Genomic DNA, 18819 nt, shown 5'->3' with positions numbered 1-18819 from the left:
GGTCAGAGGGAGAAAAACATGCCTTTCTCATGGGCTTTATTCCAACAGATTTTGAATTTTCACATCAGTAGATCTCATGGAGTTTTACTTTCTGTCAGTTTGGAAGTTTGGTTAAAAATCCCAGTGGTAACACAATTTCTGCTTTGGAAAAAAAATTCAGCTGGATGTCAACCACAATAGAATTATTTTAGAGTTGGAAATGACCTCAGAGATTATTCTACTCTAATCAGTGAATGTCCGGAGGGGCTTACCCCGCAGCTTGTAAGTGGCAGAACAGTGACCAGCATTCGGGTACCCAGCCCCTAGGTCCGTGCTGGGGCCTGTACAGCTCATTGCTTCTGATATCATTAGAATACTTCCAATAATATACGTTGTACTAGATCAGGATGAAGTGACCTGTGTTCAAAATCTGGTTCTTTCCTAGCCTAGGTATATACCCAAGAGAAATGATCACACTGAGACTTCTACACAAATGCTCATAGCAGGAGTATTCATAATGGCCAAAATATAGAAGGAAACCAAATGTCCCTCAACCGATGAGTGGCTAAACAAAATGTGAGATACTCTCACGATGAAATATTACTCAGCCACAAAGAGGAATGAAGTTCTGATACATGCCACAACATGACTGAACTTTGAAAACATCCTGCTAAGTGAAGGAGGCCAGGCACAAAAGGCCATATGTTGTAGATTCTATTTAAATGAAATGTCGAGACTAGGCAAATTCGTAGGAAAAGAAAGGAGATTGTCAGGGCCTGGGGGAGGAGGAAAATGGGAAGTGACTGCTAATAGGTACAAAGTTTATTTTTAAATTGATAAGAATGTTCTGGAATTAGATAGTAATGATGGTTGCACAACTCTGAATATCACTGAATGAAGCATCGGTGAATTGTCATTTTATATATGTGAATTTTTCCAGTTATTTATTTATTTATTTACTTTGGCTGCACTGGGTCTTAGTTGCAGCACTCGGGAAGCCTCATCGTGGCACGCAGGATCTTTAGTTGCGGCATGTGAACTCTTAGTTGCGGCATGCATGCAGGATCTAGTTCCCCGACCAGGGATTAAACCCGAGCCCCCTGCATTGGGAGCGTGGCATCTTACCCATTGGACCACCAGGGAAGTCCCTATATGCGTGAATTATATATCAATAAACCTATTATAAAAAAATATCCTAGTTCTGCCTCTTACCAGTTCAGTGACTTTAGGTAATGACTCTAAATCCAAGTTGTCTCAGCTATGAAATGGGAATAATGATATATACCTCCCAGGGTTGCTTTGATAAGTGAGATCATGAATTTGAAAATGCTTCTAAACTGTAAACCTTTGGGGCTGTCAATGGGTTAAGTTCATTATAAATTGGGTTTTTATCTTCTCCTGTATTTTCTATAGCACTAACAAGGTCTAACTACATAATAGTCGTTCAAATAAAGACTTTTTGAATTGATTCAAAAGCACTGCAATTAAAAAGAAATTTTATAAATTGGGGTATAGTTGTTTTACAATGTTGTGTTAATTTCTACTGTACAGCGAAGTGGAGTTCCCTGTGCTATACAGCAGGCTTTCATTAGTTAACTATTTTATACATATTAGTGTATATATATCAATCCCAATCTCCCAATTCATCCCACTCCTCCTTCCCTCCTTTGTGTCCCTACATTTGTTCTCTACATCTGTCTGTCTATTTCTGCCTTGCAAACCGGTTCATCTGTACCATTTTTCTAGATTCCACATATATGCGTTAATATACGATATTCGTTTTTCTCTTTCTGACTTATTTCACTCTGTATGACAGTCTCTAGGTCCATCCACATCTCTCTCTCTTTTTTTTTTTTTTGCTGTACGCAGGCCTCTCACTGTTGTGGCCTCTCCCGTTGTGGAGCACAGGCTCCGGATGCGCAGGCTCAGCGGCCATGGCTCACGGGCCCACCCGCTCCGCGGCATGTGGGATCTTCCCGGACCAGGGCACGAACCCGTGTCCCCTGCATCGGCAGGCAGACTCTCAACCACTGCGCCACCAGGGAAGCCCCACGTCTCTCTAAATGACCCAATTTCGTTCCTTTTTGTTTGAGTAATATTCCATTGTATATATGTACCACATCTTCTTTGCTTCCATGACCTGGCTATTGTAAATAATGCTGCAATGAACATTGGGGTGCATGTGTCATTTTTGAGTTATGGTTTTCTCTGGGTATATGCCCAGTAGTGGGATTGCTGGGTCATATGGTAATCCTATTTTTAGTTTTTTAAGGAACCTCCATATTGTTCTCCATAGTGACTGTATCAATTTACATAACCACCAACAGTGCAAGAGGGTTCCCTTTTCTCCACACCCTCTCCAGCATTTGTTGTTTGTAGATTTTCTGATGATGCCCATTCTAACCAGTGTGAGGTGATACCTCATTGTCGGTTTGTTTGTTTCTCTGTGTGTGTGTGTGTGTGTGTGTGTGTGTGTGTGTGTGTGGTACGCGGGCCTCTCACTGTTGTGGCCTCTCCCGTTGCGGAGCACGGGCTCTGGACGTGCAGGCTCAGCGGCCATGGCTCACGGGCACAGCCGCTCCACAGCATGTGGGATCTTCCTGGACCGGGGCACGAACCCGTGTCCCCTGCATCGGGAGGCAGACTCTCAACCACTGCACCACCAGGGAAGCCCACGGGTCTTGTTTTTGTATCCGTTCAGTCAGTCTATATCTTTTGGTGGAAGCATTTAATCCATTTATATTTAAGGTAATTATTGATATGTATGTTCCTATTAGCATTTTCTTAAGTGTTTTGGTTTTGTTATTGTAAGTCTTCTGCTTCTCTCGTGTTTTCTGCCTAGAGAAGTTCCTTTAGCATTTGTTGTAAAGCTGGATTGGTGGTGCTGAATTCTCTTAGCTTTTGCTTGTCTCTAAAGGTTTTAATTTCTCCATCAAATCTGAATGAGATCCTTGCTGGGTAGAGTGATCTTGGTTGTAGCTTTTCCACTTTCATCACTTTAAATATGCCCTGCCACTCCCTTCTGGCTTGCAGAGTTTCTGCTGAAAGATCTGCTGTTAATAACCTTTTGGAGATTTCCTTGTATGTTATTTGTTGCTTTTCCCTTGCTGCTTTTAATATTTTTTCTTTGTATTTAATTTTTCTGCGCTTCCTGGACTTGACTGACTGTTTCCTTCCCCATATTAGGGAAGTTTTCAACTATAATCTCTTCAGATATTTTCTCTGTCCCTTTCTTTTTCTCTTCTTCTTCTGTGACCCCTATAATACGAATGTTGCTGCATTTAATGTTGTCCCAGAGGTCTCTGACCCTGTCCTCAATTCTTTTCTTTCTTTTTCCTTTATTCTGCTCTGAGGTAGTTATTTCCACTATTCTATCTTCCTGGTCACTTATCCGTTCTTCTGCCTCAGTCATTCTGCTATTGATTCCTTCTAGAGAATTTTTAATTTCATTTATTGTGTTGTTCATTGTTGTGTGTTTGCTCTTTAGTTCTTCTAGGTACTTGTTAACCGTTTCTTGTATTTTCTCCATTCTATTTCCAAGATTTTGGATCATCTTTACTATCATTATTCTGAATTCTTTTTCAGGTAGACTTCCTATTTCCTCTTCATTTGTTTGGTCTGGTGGGTTTTTACCTTGCTTCTTTATCTGCTGTGTGTTTCTCTGTCTTCTCATTTTTCTTAACTTACTGTGTTTGGGGTCTCCTTTTCACAGGTTGCCAGTTTGTAGTTCCCGTTGTTTTTGGTGTCTGCCCCCAGTGCCTAAGGTTGGTTCAGTGGGTTGTGGAGGCTTCCTGATGGCGGGGATCTGGTACCTGTGTTCTGGGGGATGAGGCTGGATCTTGTCTTCCTGGTGGGGAGGACCACATCCGGTGGCGTGTTTTGGGGTGACTGTGACCTTATTATGATTTTAGGCAGTCTCTCTTATAATGGGTGGGATTGTGTTCCTGTCTTGCTAGTTGTTTGGCATAGGGTGTCCAGCATTGTAGCTTGCTGGTCGTTGAGTGGAGCTGGGTCTTAACGTTGAGATGGAGGTATCTGGGAGAGTTTTCGCCATTTCATATTACATGGAGCCGGGAGGTCTCTGGTGGACCAGTGTCCTGAACTTGGCTCTCCCATCTCAGAGGCACAGTCCTGACACCTGGCTGGAGCCCCAATACCCTGTCAGGCACATGGCTCAGAGGAAAACAGAGAAAATAAGAAAGGAAGAGAGAAAACAATAATAAATAAAATAAAGTAACTAAAATAAAAAATAAAAGAATTATTAAAAATAAAAAAATTAAAATATAATAAAAAGAAAGAAGAGAGCAGCCAAACCAAAAAACAAGTCCATCAATGATAACAAGCACTAAAAACTATACAAAAAAACAAAAACAAACAAAAAAAAAACGGACAGACAGAACCCTAGGACAAATGGTAAAAGCAAAGCTCTACAGACAAAATCACACAAAGAAGCATACACATACACACTCAGAAAAACAGAAAAAGGAAAAAAATATATATCTATTTATTTTAAAAAAAGGAAGACAGCAACCAAATCAATAAATGAGTCTACCAATTATAATAAACTGTAAATACTAAACTACAATAAACATAAAACCAGAAACAAATTAGATGCAGATAGCAAACTCCAAGTCTACAGTTGCTCCCAAAGTCTACCACCTCCATTTTGGGATGATTCGTTGTGTATTCAGGTTTTCCACAGATGCAGGGTACATCACATTGACTGTGGAGATTTAATCTGCTGCTCCTGCTGCTGCTGGGGAAAATTTCCCTTTCTTTTCTTTGTTCACACAGCTACTGTGGTTCAGCTTTGGATTTGGCTCCGCCTCTGCATTTGGGTTGCCTGAGTGCATCTGTCCTTCCCTCAGGCAGGATGGGGTTAAAATAGCAGCTGATTAGGGGGCTCTGGCTCACTCAGGCCAGGGGGAGGGAGGGGTACAGAATGTGGGGTGAGCCTGCGGTGGCAGAAGCCTGCGTAACATTGCAACAGCCTGAGACGCGCTGTGTGTTATCTTGGGGAAGTTGTCCCTGGATCATGGGACCCTGGCAGTGGTGGGCTGCACAGGCTCCCAGGAGGGGAGGAGTGGATAGTGACCTGTGCTTGCACACAGGCTTCTTGGTGGCGGTGGCAGCAGCCTTAGCGTTTCATGCCCGTCTCTGGTGTCCGCACTGATAGCCGGCTTGCACCCATCTCTAGAGCTCGTTTAGGCGGTGCTCTGAATCGCCTCTCCTGGCACACCACAAAACAATGGTCTCTTGCCTCTTATGCAGTTCCATACTTTTTCCCGGACTCCCTCCCAGCTAGCTGTGGCACACCAGCCCCCTTCAGGCTGTGTTCATGCAGCCAACCCCAGTCCTCTCCCTGGGATCTGACTTCTGAAGCCCGAGCCTCAGCTCTCAGCACCCTCCTGCCCCGGCGGGTGAGCAGACAAGCCCCTCAGGCTGGTGAGTGCTGGTCGACACCGATCCTCTGTGTGGGAATCTCTCTGCTTTGCCCTCTGCACCCCTGTTGCTGTGCTGTCCTCTGTGGCTCCGAAGCTTCCCCCCCCCCCCCCGCCACCCCGTCTCCACTAGTGAAAGATCTTCCTAGTGTGTGGAAACCTTTCCTCCTTCACAGCTCCCTCCCAGAGGTGCAGGTCCTGTCCCTAGTCTTTTGTCTGTTTTTCCTTTTTTCTTTTGCCCTACCCAGGTATGTGGGGAGTTTCTTGCCTTTTGGGAAGTCTGAGGTCTTCTGCCAGCGTTCAGTGGGTGTTCTGTAGGAGTTGTTCCACATGTAGATGTATTTCTGATATATTTGTGGAGAGGAAGGTGATCTCCACATCTTACTTCTCCACCATCTTGTAGACCTCCCGACAAAAGCTTTCTCTGCATCTACTGAGATGATCATATGGTTTTTATTCTTCAGTTTGTTAATATGATGTATCACATTGATTGATTTGCATATATTGAAGAATCCTTGCATCCCTGGGATAAATCCCACTTGATCATGGTGTATGATCCTTTTAATGTGTTGTTGGATTCTGTTTGCTAGTATTTTGTTGAGGATTTTTGCATCTATATTCTTCACTGACATTGGTCTATAATTTTCTTTTTTTGTAGAATTGGTCTGTAATTTTCCTTTTTTCTTTTTTTTTTGTAGTATCTTTGGTTTTGGTATCAGGGTGATGGTGACCTCATAGAATGAGTTTGGGAGTGTTCCTTCCTCTGCAATTTTTTGGAAGAGTTTGAGAAGGATGGGTGTTTGTTCTTCTCTAAATGTTTGATAAAATTCACCTGTGAAGCCATCTGGTCCTGGACTTTTGTTTGTTGGAAGATTTTTAATCACAGTTTCAATTTCATTACTTGTGATTGGTCTGTTCATATTTTCTATTTCTTCCTGGTTCAGTCTTGGAAGGTTATACTTTTCTAAGAATTTGTCCATTTCTTCCAGGTTGTCCATTTTATTGGCATAGAATTGCTTGTAGTAGTCTCTGAGTATGCTTTGTATTTCTGCGGTGTCTGTTGTAACTTCTCCTTTTTCATTTCTAATTTTATTGATTTGAGTCCTCTCCCTCTTTTTCTTGATGAGTCTGGTTAAAGGTTTATCAACTTGGTTTATCTACTCAAAGAACCTGCTTTTAGTTTTATTGATCTTTGCTACTGTTTTCTTTGTTTCTATTTCATTTATTTCTGCTTTGATCTTGATGATTTCTTTCCTTCTGCTAACTTTGGGTTTTGTTTGTTCTTCTTTCTCTAGTTCCTTTAGGTGTAAGGTTAGATTGTTTATTTGAGATTTTGTGTCTTGAGGTAGGATTTATTGCTATAAACATCCCTCTTAGAACTGCTTTTGCTGCATCCCATAGGTTTTGGATCATTGTGTTTTCATTCCCTTTGTCTCTAGGTGTTTTTTGATTTCTTCAGTGATCTCTTGGTTATTTAGTAATGTATTGTTTAGCCTCCATGGGTTTGTGTTATTTTACATTTTTTCCCCTATAATTGATTTCTAATCTCATAGTGTTGTGGTTTGGAAAAGATGCTTGATATGATTTCAGTTTTCTTAAATTTACCGAGGCTTGATTTGTGACCCAAGATGTGATCTATCCTGGAGAATTTTCCTTGTGCACTTGAGAAGAAAGTGTAATCTACTGTTTTCAGATGGAATGTCCTATAAATATCAATTAAATCTATCTGGTCTATTGTGTCTTTTAAAGCTTGTGTTTTCTTATTAATTTTCTGCCTGGGTGATCTGTCCATTGGTGTAAGTGAGGTGTTAAAGTCCCCCACTATTATTATAAAAGATTTCCTCCTTTATAGCTGTTAGCATTTGCCTCATGTATTGAGGTGCTCCTATGTTCGGTACACATATATTTATAATTGTTATATCTTCTTCTTGGATTGATCCGTTGATCATTATGTAGTGTCCTTCTTTGTCTCTTGTAACATTCTTTATTTTAAAGTCAATTTCATCTGACGTGAATATTGCTATTCCATCTTTCTTTTGATTTTTATTTGCCTGGAAAATCTTTTTACATCCCCTCACTTTCAGTCTGTATGTGTCCCTAGGTTTGAAGTGAGCCTCTTGTAGACAGCATATATATGGGTCTTGTTTTTGTATCCCTTCAGCAAGACTGTGTCTTTTGGTTGGAGCATTTAATCCATTCACATTTACAGTAATGATCGATATGTATGTTCCTATTACCATTGTCTTAATTGTTTTGGATTTGTTTTTGTAGGTCCCTTTCTTCTCTTGTGTTTCCCACTTAGAGAAGTTCCTTTAGCATTTGTTGTAGAGCTGGTTTGGTGGTGCTGAATTCTCTTAGCTTTTGCTTCTCTGTAGAACTTTTGATTTCTCCATCAAGTCTGAATGAGATCCTTTCTGGGTAGAGTAATCTTGGTTTTAAGTTCTTCCCTTTCATCACTTTAAATATGTTGTGCCACTTCATTCTGGCTTGTAGAGTTTCTGCTGAGAAATCAGCTGTTAACCTTTTGGGAGTTCCCTTTTATGTTATTTGTCATTTTTCCCTTGTTGCTTTTAACAATTTTTCTTTGTCTTTAATTTTTGTCACTTTGATTACTATGTGTCTCAGCATGTTTCTCCTTGGGTTTATCCTGCCTGGGATTGTCTGCACTTCCTGGACTTGGGTGACTATTTCCTTTCTCATGTTAGGGAAGTTTTTGACTATAATCTCTTCAAATATTTTCTTGGGCCCTTTGTCTCTCTCTTCTCCTTCTGGGACCCCTATAATGTGAATGTTGGTGCATTTACTGTCATCCCAGAGGTCTCTTAGGCTGTCTTCATTTCTTTTCATTGTCTTGTCTTTATTCTGTTCCACGTCAGTGAATTCCACCATTCTGTCTTCCAGGTCACTTACCCGTTCTTCTGCCTCAGCTATTATGCTACTGATTGCTCCTAGTGTATTTTTCATTTCAGTTATTGTATTGTTCATCTCTGTTTGTTTGTTCTTTAATTCTTCTAGATGTTTGTTCTTTAATTCTTCTAGGTCTTTGTTAAACATTTCTTGCATCTTCTTGATCTTTGCCTCCATTCTTTTTCTGAGGTCCTGGATCATCTTCACTATCATTATTCTGTATTCTTTTTCTGGAAGGTTGCCTATCTCTATTTCATTTAATTGCTTTTCTGGGGTTTTATCTTGTTCCTTCATTTGGTACATAGCCCTCTTCCTTTTCATTTTGTCTGTCTTTCTGTGAATATGGTTTTTGTTCCACAGGCTGCAGGATTGTAGTTCTTCTTGCTTCTGCTGTCTGCCCTCTCTGTCTTAAGATATTTTCTAATTTCCTTTTTGGTTTCTTCTTTGACCCATTGGTTGTTGAAGAGTGTATTGCTTAATTTCCACATGCTTGTGAATTTTCCAATTTTTTTCTGCTCTTGATTTCCAGTTTCATTCTATTGTGGTTGGAAAAGATACTTGATATGATTTCAGTCTTCTTAAATTTTTGAGACTTTTTTGGTAAACTAACATGTGATCTCTCCTGAAGAGTGTTATGCATGTGCTTGAGAAGAATGTATTCTGATGCTGTTGTGTGGAATATTTTGTATATGTCTGGTAGGTTCATTTGATCTATACTGTTGTTCAAGTCCTCTGTTTCCTTATTGATCTTCTATCTGGATGTCCTATCCATTATTGAAATTGGGGTGTTGAAATCTCCTACTAGTATTGTTTTGGTATCTTTTTTTCCCTTCGGTTTTTTAATGTTTGCTTCATATATCTGGGTGCTCTGATACTCATAATTGTTATATCTTCCTGATGAGTTGACCCTTTTTTCATTATGTAATGACCTTTTTTGTCTCTTGTGACAGTTTTTGACTTAAAGTCTATTTTGTCCTGTATTAGCATGGCTACCCCTCCTCTCTTTTGATTTCTATTTGTATAGAATATCTTTTTCCATCTTTTCACTTTCAGTCTATGTGTGTCCTTAAATCTAAAATGGGTCTCTTATAAACAGCATACAGTTAGATCTTGTTTTTTTAATCCATTCAGCCATCAAAAGTGTTACAGTTTTTAAGCATTTCTTTAAACTCAATTAATTTATAAATCTGGACACTTTTAAGTCCAAGTGTTTCTCTAGTAACTTGAATTTTTCCCCCTCATTTTATATTCTTATTTTCTCTTTCTCCTTTAACAGAGACCACATATCTGATTCATTGGCAAGACCACAATCTGATCCCAAAGATGTGCTCCACAAATCCAGGCAATTGGGTCACATTTGATGATGACCCTGCTTTTCAGTCTTCTCAAAAGTCAAAGAATTTCCCTCTGGAGAATCAAGGCATTTGTAGACCAAATGGACTTAAACTGAACCTTTCTGGTACTAAGGAATTTCCCAGTGGATATTCCTCCACCAGCAGTACCCCTCTCTCCTCTCCCATCATAGACTTTTATTTCAGTCCAGGACCTCCAAGTAACTCTCCTCTTTCTACACCTACCAAAGACTTCCCAGGTTTTCCTGGCATCCCCAAAGCAGGGACTCATGTGCTTTATCCTATTCCAGAATCATCTTCAAATAGTCCATTTATACCTGGAGCAGGTTCTTCCTTATTGCCTACTAAACCAACCTATTTATCCCATGCTTCCTTACTCAGTGACCACTCATGTATACATCCAGCTCCCAAAGTGGGTCTTCCAGATGAAATGAGCCCTCACCAGGCTGAAAGCCTAGGGTTCCAAAGTGATACTCCCCAGTTTCAGTATTTTCAGGAGGACTGTGCCTTTTCAAGTCCATTTTGGAAAGATGAAAGCAGTGCTTCCCAGCTCACCTTTGACCCTCCAGGAAGCAGAAAGATGGTCCCATCAAGAGACAAAGAGATGCCTATTGATCAAAAAGGCTTAAATCAATGTTCACTCAACTACATCTGTGAGAAACTTGAACATCTCCAATCAGCTGAGAACCAAGACTCATTTGGAAATTTGTCTACACAGTATCTGTATGCTGAAGATGCTGCCTCTTCCTTTGTCCCCCACATGCTCTTCAGGAGTCAGCCAAAAGCCGGATGGTCTTTCATGTTGAGAATTCCTGAGAAGAAGAACATGATGTCTTCCCGTCAGTGGGGGCCAATTTTTCTAAAAGTCTTACCTGGAGGAATTTTGCAAATGTATTATGAGAAGGGGTTAGAAAAACCATTTAGAGAGTTACAGCTCAATCCATACTGCAGGCTTTCTGAACCCAAAGTTGAGAACTTTAGTGTGACAGGAAAAATCCATACTGTGAAGATTGAACATGTGTCTTACACAGAAAAAAGGAAATACCATTCTAAGACAGAAGTAGTTCACGAACCAGACATAGAACAAATGCTAAAGTTGGGATCCACAGAGTACCATGACTTCCTTGACTTTTTGACCAGTGTGGAGGAGGAGCTGATGAAGCTGCCAGTTGTTTCAAAACCAAAGAAGAACTATGAGGAACAAGAAATTTTCCTTGAAATTGTGGACAACTTTTGGGGTAAAATCACTAAAGAAGAAGGAAAATTGATTGAAAGTGCTGTGATAACTCAAATCTGTTGCCTCTGCTTTGTGAATGGGAACACAGAATGCTTTTTAACCTTGAATGACTTTGAACTGCAGAAGCGAAATGAATGCTATTTTGAAAACGACCCAGAAAAGAAGGGGATTGATATTCTTGACTATCATTTTCATAAGTGTGTGAAAGCACAAGAATTTGAGCAATTAAGAATCATTAAGTTTGTACCTCTGGATGCCTGCCGGTTTGAGCTGATGCGTTTCAAGACTTTGTATAGTGGGGAGGATCTTCCCTTTTCCCTGAAGTCTGTAGTGGTTGTCCAGGGGGCGTATGTGGAGCTTCAGGCCTTTGTCAACATGGCCCCGTTGGTCCAGAGACCATCCTTGAGGTCCTGCAACAACATAATGATACACTTTCCTGTTCCGTCGCAGTGGATCAAGGCCTTCTGGACCATGAACCTCCAGAGGCAGAAGTCCCTGAAAGCCAAAATGAACCGACGGGCATGTCTGGGGAGTTTACATGAACCTGAATCTGAACCTGTCATACAGGTCACTGTGGGGTCAGCAAAATATGAGAGTGCCTACCGGGCCGTCGTATGGAAGATAGATCGGCTTCCTGATAAAAATTCAAGTAAACATTCAACACTCTAAGCTGATTTTCATGTGAAATCACTTAAATGTTTTCACCCTCCTCCTTGGGTTGAAACCAGGATGAGGCAGATGGGGTAACATCAGTCATCTGAGGCCATGCTTACATTGCTGGGTGGGAGATGCAACATTTAGTCAAACAGCTGGTTTATTTTGTGATCTTATGCCTATTTCTACCAGATAAGTTTAGCCTAAAATTTTTTTAAGATATCATAAGAAATACCATCCGAGGCTAGGATTTTATTATGGATGGTGGTACTGAGGGGAAATTTCTAGTTGGACCTCTTGACATCAACCGTCAGCCTCAGATATTAAAATTATTGTTCATATAGCTTAGATTCCCTAACTGACCTTTTAAGATCTGTCATCCTTGAATATACCTGAACTTTTTTGTATTTTCAACCGGTACCACTTCTTCCTTAGGTTTTGTTCCCTGCTTCTTGAAATAAGACTACCTTTCATTTTTACCCAGGTTAATTTCTTTTGCTGAATTGACCAATTTGACCTTTATTTATTTATTTATTTATTTATTTATTTATTTTTATTTTTTTTCCCGGTACGCGGTCCTCTCACTGTTGTGGCCTCTCCCGTTGCGGAGCACAGGCTCCGGACGCGCAGGCTCAGCGGCCACGGCTCACTAGCCCAGCTGCTCCACGGCATGTGGGATCCTCCTGGACTGGGGCACAAACCCGTGTCCCCTGCATCAGCAGGCGGACTCTCAACCACTGCGCCACCAGGGAAGCCCCAATTTGACCATCTTGACAAGTTGTTTTAATTTTTTTTTTTTTTTTTGGTTTTTGTGGTACACGGACCCCTCAGTGTTGTGGCCTCTCCCGTTGCGGAGCACAGGCTCCGGACGCGCAGGCTCAGCGGCCATGGCTCACGGGCCCAGCCGCTCCGCGGCATGTGGGATCTTCCCGGACCGGGACACGAACCCGTGTCGGCTGCATCGGCAGGCGGATTCTCAACCACTGCGCCACCAGGGAAGCCCAAGTTGTTTTAATTTTAATTAAGCATTAAAATTCAGTTAATTTTTTTAATTTTGTAAAGCAAACAATGAATCTAGAAGCTTAGAACTTTGAAGAGATAGCCCTAGCACTGCATTTATTTTGAAGTAGTAAGTTAGTAGTGGGTGTAACATAATAAAGCAAAAAAGCAAAATTTGAAATTAGGGCTGCTGCCTGTTTTAGTTCAGTTATTTCTGGCAGAACACTGGGCTATGAAGCTAAGTTGGGGGCAGATTTGGGGCATCTGAGTTGATGCATTCATCATTTAGGCAAACCTTTATTGAGCACTTACTGTATTACAAGTGCCACATCAGGTGCTGGGGCTAAAGAGAAGCAAGATTGATCCCTGTTTCCAAATAGCTCACAGCTGGTCTAATCCTTCGGGGGAATTTAATTACATCGTAGGGCCCTCCACACTGTGGACTGCAGAGGAAGCATTTTTATTCAGGGTGGACCTACAGCAGTGTTTCTCAAAACTGGTCGTCAGAATAGCCTGAGAGCTTTTAAATAACCTTGATGTTTAAGCTCTATTCTATGCCAATTAAATCAGAATCTCTGGGGGAGAGCCCCAGGCACCCATGTTTTGAGAGCTCCACAGGTGAACCTAATGTATGACCCAGGTTGAGGGAAACTGCTCTGCAGGTCTCCTGATGTTTTGGGGTAGGAAGAGCTAGCCCCAGACTACAGTGGACCTAAGGGGCAGCATGCCACCTTGTCTGTGCCCTGCAGTTTTCTGGCTTAACATCCGTCGGCTGATTGTATCTTGAGCTACAGACGGCCCAGCAGGTGAGAGACACAGCTGGCAGCTGAGGAGCCCCAGGCCCCTGTGCTGAAGGGAAGCCCCCATTCAGTAGCCTTTCCTGACACTCCCTGCTTTTCTCATTCATGCCAGATTTCCCTCCCCAGTGTTCTCCCGACTCACGGTAGTTGGTGGTTACCTTCTAGTTCCAAGGAGCAGCCAGGAGAGCCCAGGCCCAGGGCGGGAAGAGGCAGTGATAGGATAGCGTGGTCACAGGCGTGGCCTCTAATTGCACCTCTTGGTCAATTCCAGCATGATGGGAATGTCTTCCAGGATATCATCCATAGCGGTAATGCTTCCTGCCTTCTTGATAACGTCGCTGGAGGAGCAAGTTCGAACCATTCTCAGATTATCTTCCCCACCGGGAAACAGATTTTGAGGTTTTGAGTGTGTGGTTCCAAGGGATCTGTTCTCAGAGTTATTTGTGCTACTTTTAGGTGACAGACGTTATAAAAATCAGAGTATCGTTGCCTTTTATTTTGCTGAGCACAAAGGGAAAGGGGAAGGCAGGCTGGAACGTGAACTGTCACCTCCTTGGTCCACAGATGGCCTCTGAGGTCTGGGTGATAACCTGACTCCTGTTGTTCTCCTTTGGTCCTAGGGATGGTCACTGGGCCCAGAACAAAAGGTCAGGTGCACCTTTTGCATGGATTTGCAGCAATGCTTATGCCTGAGAGAGGAGCACAGAGGGCTCAGCCCACTGGCTTGTCCAGCTGGGGTCAGAGGGCCAGGGGGACAGGTTCGCAATGAGCCCACTCCAGCTGCTGTACCTCGGAGCAGGCATCCAGCTAGACCCTCCGGGGCAACCACGCTTTTTTTTTTTTCAAACTGAGAACCCGTACCAATCATTCTTTTCTAATTTTGGAAGGAGAACAACATACAAAGCTTCTTGTGAAAATGATCCTGTTCATAACAGTGCATTTTCTCAGAATAAGTGGTAGAGTTAATTGATTCAGTCAACAAGAATTTAGTAAGAGGGCTCACTCATTCACACGTCCATTCCACAAACACCCACTGAATTTCTTCTAGGTACAGGCTCCGTGCTGGGTGCTTGGGGGATACAGATACAAACATGATCCCTGCTGTCTGGAAACATAAGTGTAGTAGGCGAGGCAGACGTGGAAGCAACTATCCAAATGAGCTTTGGAAATCTGCTCTCTTCTGTCCTGGAACATGTACAGACGTTATCTGATAGGGATCCCAGAGAAAGGAGTCATCAACTGCAGGGGGCAGGAGGGAAGGCTCTGCTGGAGAGACGATGCTTCAGCTTGGCCTGTGGGAATCAGTGGGACTCCATCAAGGATAGAAACAGCAGAAACACAGGCGTGTCAGTGGGGGGTCTTGCCTGAGTTATGGGACCGAGGGGATAGTCGGAGAAGAAACCAGCCTGCCAAGAGGGTCGTGAGCCGTGCTGTGGGGTGTGGAGTTTGTCAGCAGGGCCTCCGGAATGTTTTCAGGCATGACTGTGGCAGAATCCTACCTTGTTTTAGGAAGTCAGGCGTGCGTTGCAGAGGAAAGATTCAGGAGTAGATGGTGGTACAGGGAGGCTGGTAGGAGGGGAGAGAGGCTGAGCAAGGTGGAGGGCAGTGGGGACACTGTGAGACAGGTGAGCGGTGGGTGGGCGAGTTCAGAAGTGACCCCGAGACAGTGACCGATGGTCTGTGGGCCTGGGGGAAGGGAGGGGCGGGGGGGAGGTCTGGGTGGGCGATGGTGCCATTAGCTGAGATAGCCTCTCCTCACTCCTTTTAAAATCTGTTTCCCAGCCCTGGCTGCATGTTACAGTCCTTCAAATCATTAGAGCTTTAATATTTAAAATACCCATATTTAGGCCTCATCCCTACCAATCCGACTCCCGGGGTGAGGCCCAGCTATTGGTGCTTGTAAGAGGCTCTCTCCCATGCAGCTGGTCTTGTACCTCTCCTGGGAGACCCGTCATGGCCTCCTAGGCATCACCCCTCCCTGCTCTGTGTATCCCTGTGTCTTCTAGAGCCCTGTTATTGCCCTCCCATCCATATTTACCAGCAGTTGAGCTCACTGAGAACAATTCGAAGAGTGTGCATTTCCAGAGAGGCTGGCTGGACTTGGTCTTGGCCTTTGGGAATTCTTGTGGAAGACTATCATAGCGCCAGGCTCACACAGAATGACATTTTACAAGCATTCCAGACAATTACATGGTGAGAATTCACTGACCAAATTCTTTGGGATCAAAGCTGCTTTGTTCAAATCAGGTCTGTGCACCAAGAGGAGGCCCGGGAAAAGGCAGTGAGGCTGGGTCTGGTGGAGTCTGGGGGCGGGACAGGGGGCAGCTCTGAGCCAGGCTGGGGCCCAGACTCTTCTGGGATCAAGTGGTCCTGTCGCCGAGGCTTCTCCACGATAGGGGTGGGGGGAGGATAATGCAAAGAGTAAGAGGCTGCCTGGCATTTTGCTTCTTGAGAAGAAGCATAGAAAGAGTAAGGTTGGGGCAGAGAGGAAATCTTTATCCTAAGGCAGTGCTTCTCAAACTTTTGTGTGCATATGAATCACCTTGTTAAAATGTGGACTCTGAATCAGCAGGTGGGGCTCCCCCATACTGTGTCACCCACACGTGCTCCGGTGATGCCAGCGCGGCTGGCCACGGACCTCATATAGAGGAGCAAGGACTTAGAGTATCTCAATGTTTCTACATGATTTTAAGATCACTTGGGTATTTAGAGAACAGAGGATTTTAAAAGAGGGTCTTTAAAAAGTTACCCTTTCAAGCTAGTTTCTGAAAAAACTTTTAGAAAAAATTTTTTTAAAAGGAAACTAAAAATATATATGAAGTATATGTACTAATTAAAAAATAATTTTTATGCCCCTTTGCTGGGGATTTGTGAGATCGGAATTGAATTTCCCTATTGGTGAAATAACTTATATGTGATTTCAGGGGAGGTGGGAAGGGATGCTGGCTCCTTAAATATCTCTTCTACCAGCAAGTCAATGCTTAATATTCCTTTAACAGTGGGTGAGCCTTTCGTTTTACAACAAAGGTTGGCCCCAGATAGTTCATTCAGGCTAAGGTGTGAATGGCAACAGAGGACAGTTTCTTGTGCACAGATTTTGCTGGGGGTGGGAAAGAGGAGGAGGGGAGGGAGGAGGAGGAAGAGAAGGTGGTGGAAAAGGAGGGGGAGGGAGAGAGAGGAAAAGGGAGGAAGGTGAGGGAGAAGAGAATGAGGACATTTGAAAACACCAATTAGTTACAGAGAGTACATATGGTAGCGTAGAATTAGAGAAGTGAGCATGGTGGAGGGTCAATTAACAAATGTATCTATCTCCACTTTCCCAATTTTTATTTTTTGAAGTAGAAAAGAATAGCTCTATTGCTTTGCCAGGCAAAGGGGGACACAGTGGGCTCGTGCCTCTCAAAACTGTGTGTCCAACCCAAGGGGGATTTGATGAAGGTTTTTTTTTTTTTTTTGCCAAAACAAACAGCATCATTTAATCAGATTGATTCAAGAATACTGCTCCATATTTCTCTATTTGAGCTCCATTCTTTGAATATATATCCCGCTTTCCCCATTACTTTTCTTTTTTCCAGAGCCATGCCCATTTTTCTATCATCAGCAGGGTTTTTTTTAACATCTTTATTGGAGTATAATTGCTTTACAGTGGTGTGTTAGTTTCTGCTGTATAACAAAGTGAATCAGCTATACATATATCCCCATATCTCCTCCCTCTTAGAGCGTCTCCCTCCCACCCTCCCTATCCCACCCCTCTAGGTGGTCACAAACCACCGAGCTGATCTCCCTGTGCCATGCGGCTGCTTCCCACTAGCTATCCACCCTACGTTTGGTAGTGTGTATATGTCCATGCCACTCTCTCACTTCATCACAGCTTAACCTTCCCCCTCCCCATGTCCTCAAATCCATACTCTAGTAGGTCTGTGTTTTATTCCCGTCCTACCCCTAGTCTCTTCATGACAATTTTTCTTAGATTCCATATATATGTGTTAGCATACGGTATTTGTTTTTCTAAATTAGGTGGAGCATGGTGGAGGGTCAGTTAACAAATGTATCTATCTCCACTTTCCCAACTTTTAAATATGACTCACCTTTACTTTTTTCTTGGCTTTCTCTTCAGCACATTGGTTGTTCTCTCCTCCTCCACTACTTGTGTCATCCTTCTACCATTCATTCCCTCCAGCTCTCACCACTTCAGTTTCAGATGTGAAATATTTTGGTTCAAGAGGGACCCGGTATCTACTAGACCTAAATAGATTTCGTGATTTGCATTCCTGGTCCTTAGAAAGTGATGAGGGACTAATTACCGAAGCCCGAGAGTGCCCCCTGGTGGTCAGTACTGAGATAAAGAACATGATTTTCCTCTATCTTTTATTCATTCACTTGTAAATTACACAAATATCCTTTGAGCCCCAAATGTGCTGGGCTTGTGCTAAGGACGGACATGATACTTCTCTTCATGGATATCAAAATCCAAAGGGAGTGTGAGTTATTAAACATTGTAGAGTATTTAGAGTTTTAAAAGCCAGGAAAAATATGCCAGAAAACTTGAAAGGAAAAACGTTCTCCTTTTACCAGTTTTTTAGAAAACTGGGTAGAAAGGTTTTGTTTCTAAACCTATTTTTGGAGTACTAGGTCTTCAGCTTGGGTGATTTTCATTGCAAAAGTTCCAAAAGAGTTTTTCTTTAAAATGTGAATATCAGTATTCACATCTAATATCATTAGATCATCTCCAATATCATTTTCAGCTCTAAAAGTGTAGAATTCATGGTGCTTTCATTAGCAAAATTATGGTAATTAAATAACAATACTGAATTTATAATAGAATAGCACTGTGCATTTCTATCTATACCATTATAGTATACCACGTCCCTAGAGCTCTTACGTGTGCCAACTAGCTTGTTTAATCCTCACAGCAATCCCATAAGGTTTGTCTTGTTACCATCATTATCACCCCCATTTTCAGATGGGGAAACTGAGGCTCAGAGAGATCAAATAACTTGCCAAAGGTCACCCACCTTTTAAGTAGCAGAGCTGGGATCTGACCCCGGGCCATCTGAGTCCAGTGTTTATGTGCTTAACCACTATGCCATAAAGGACTGAAGACTGCCTGAATTAAGTTTAAATAAACTTATGTATCCTGCAGACAGAAGGCCAGAAAGGCTAATGGATTGTGGAATCTCCCCTGGCTTTGTGTGTGTGTGTGTGTGAATAAAGTTATCACTTGCCTGCAGTGATCTGGGTAGCTTAGAGCACCTCTGAGGCCACTGTTGTCCTCCCCTACAAGTGAGAGGAAACGCTAATGAGCATCTGTTGGTTAATTGATGGATGAGTTCTCAAGGCCTTTTACAGCCTTAGAGTTCTATTAGTCTCTCTACAAGAAACAGGTTGTAAGGAATGAAAGGCAATTTATCTTTTAAGAATTAAGTGAAATCCTTTAGACTCTTGTTTTT

General features: G+C 42.5%; 1 protein-coding gene across 1 annotated transcript in view; it reads left to right on the top strand.

The window, feature by feature from the left end:
* STON1 (stonin 1) overlaps positions 1–18819 on the top strand; it is a 57531-nt gene that overhangs the window by 29983 nt on the left and 8729 nt on the right. The window contains exon 2 of the mRNA XM_059078314.2: positions 9604–11565. Coding sequence (XP_058934297.1) covers positions 9651–11565 — 1915 coding nt within the window. The 5' untranslated portion in view covers positions 9604–9650. The remainder of the gene's footprint in view (positions 1–9603; positions 11566–18819) is intronic.

Source organism: Kogia breviceps, chromosome 11 (genome assembly GCF_026419965.1).
Source record: "Kogia breviceps isolate mKogBre1 chromosome 11, mKogBre1 haplotype 1, whole genome shotgun sequence".
Classification (NCBI taxonomy): Eukaryota; Metazoa; Chordata; class Mammalia; order Artiodactyla; family Physeteridae; genus Kogia; species Kogia breviceps.
Note: the sequence above shows the minus strand (reverse complement) of the source record. Positions and strands in the feature narration are given on the sequence as shown.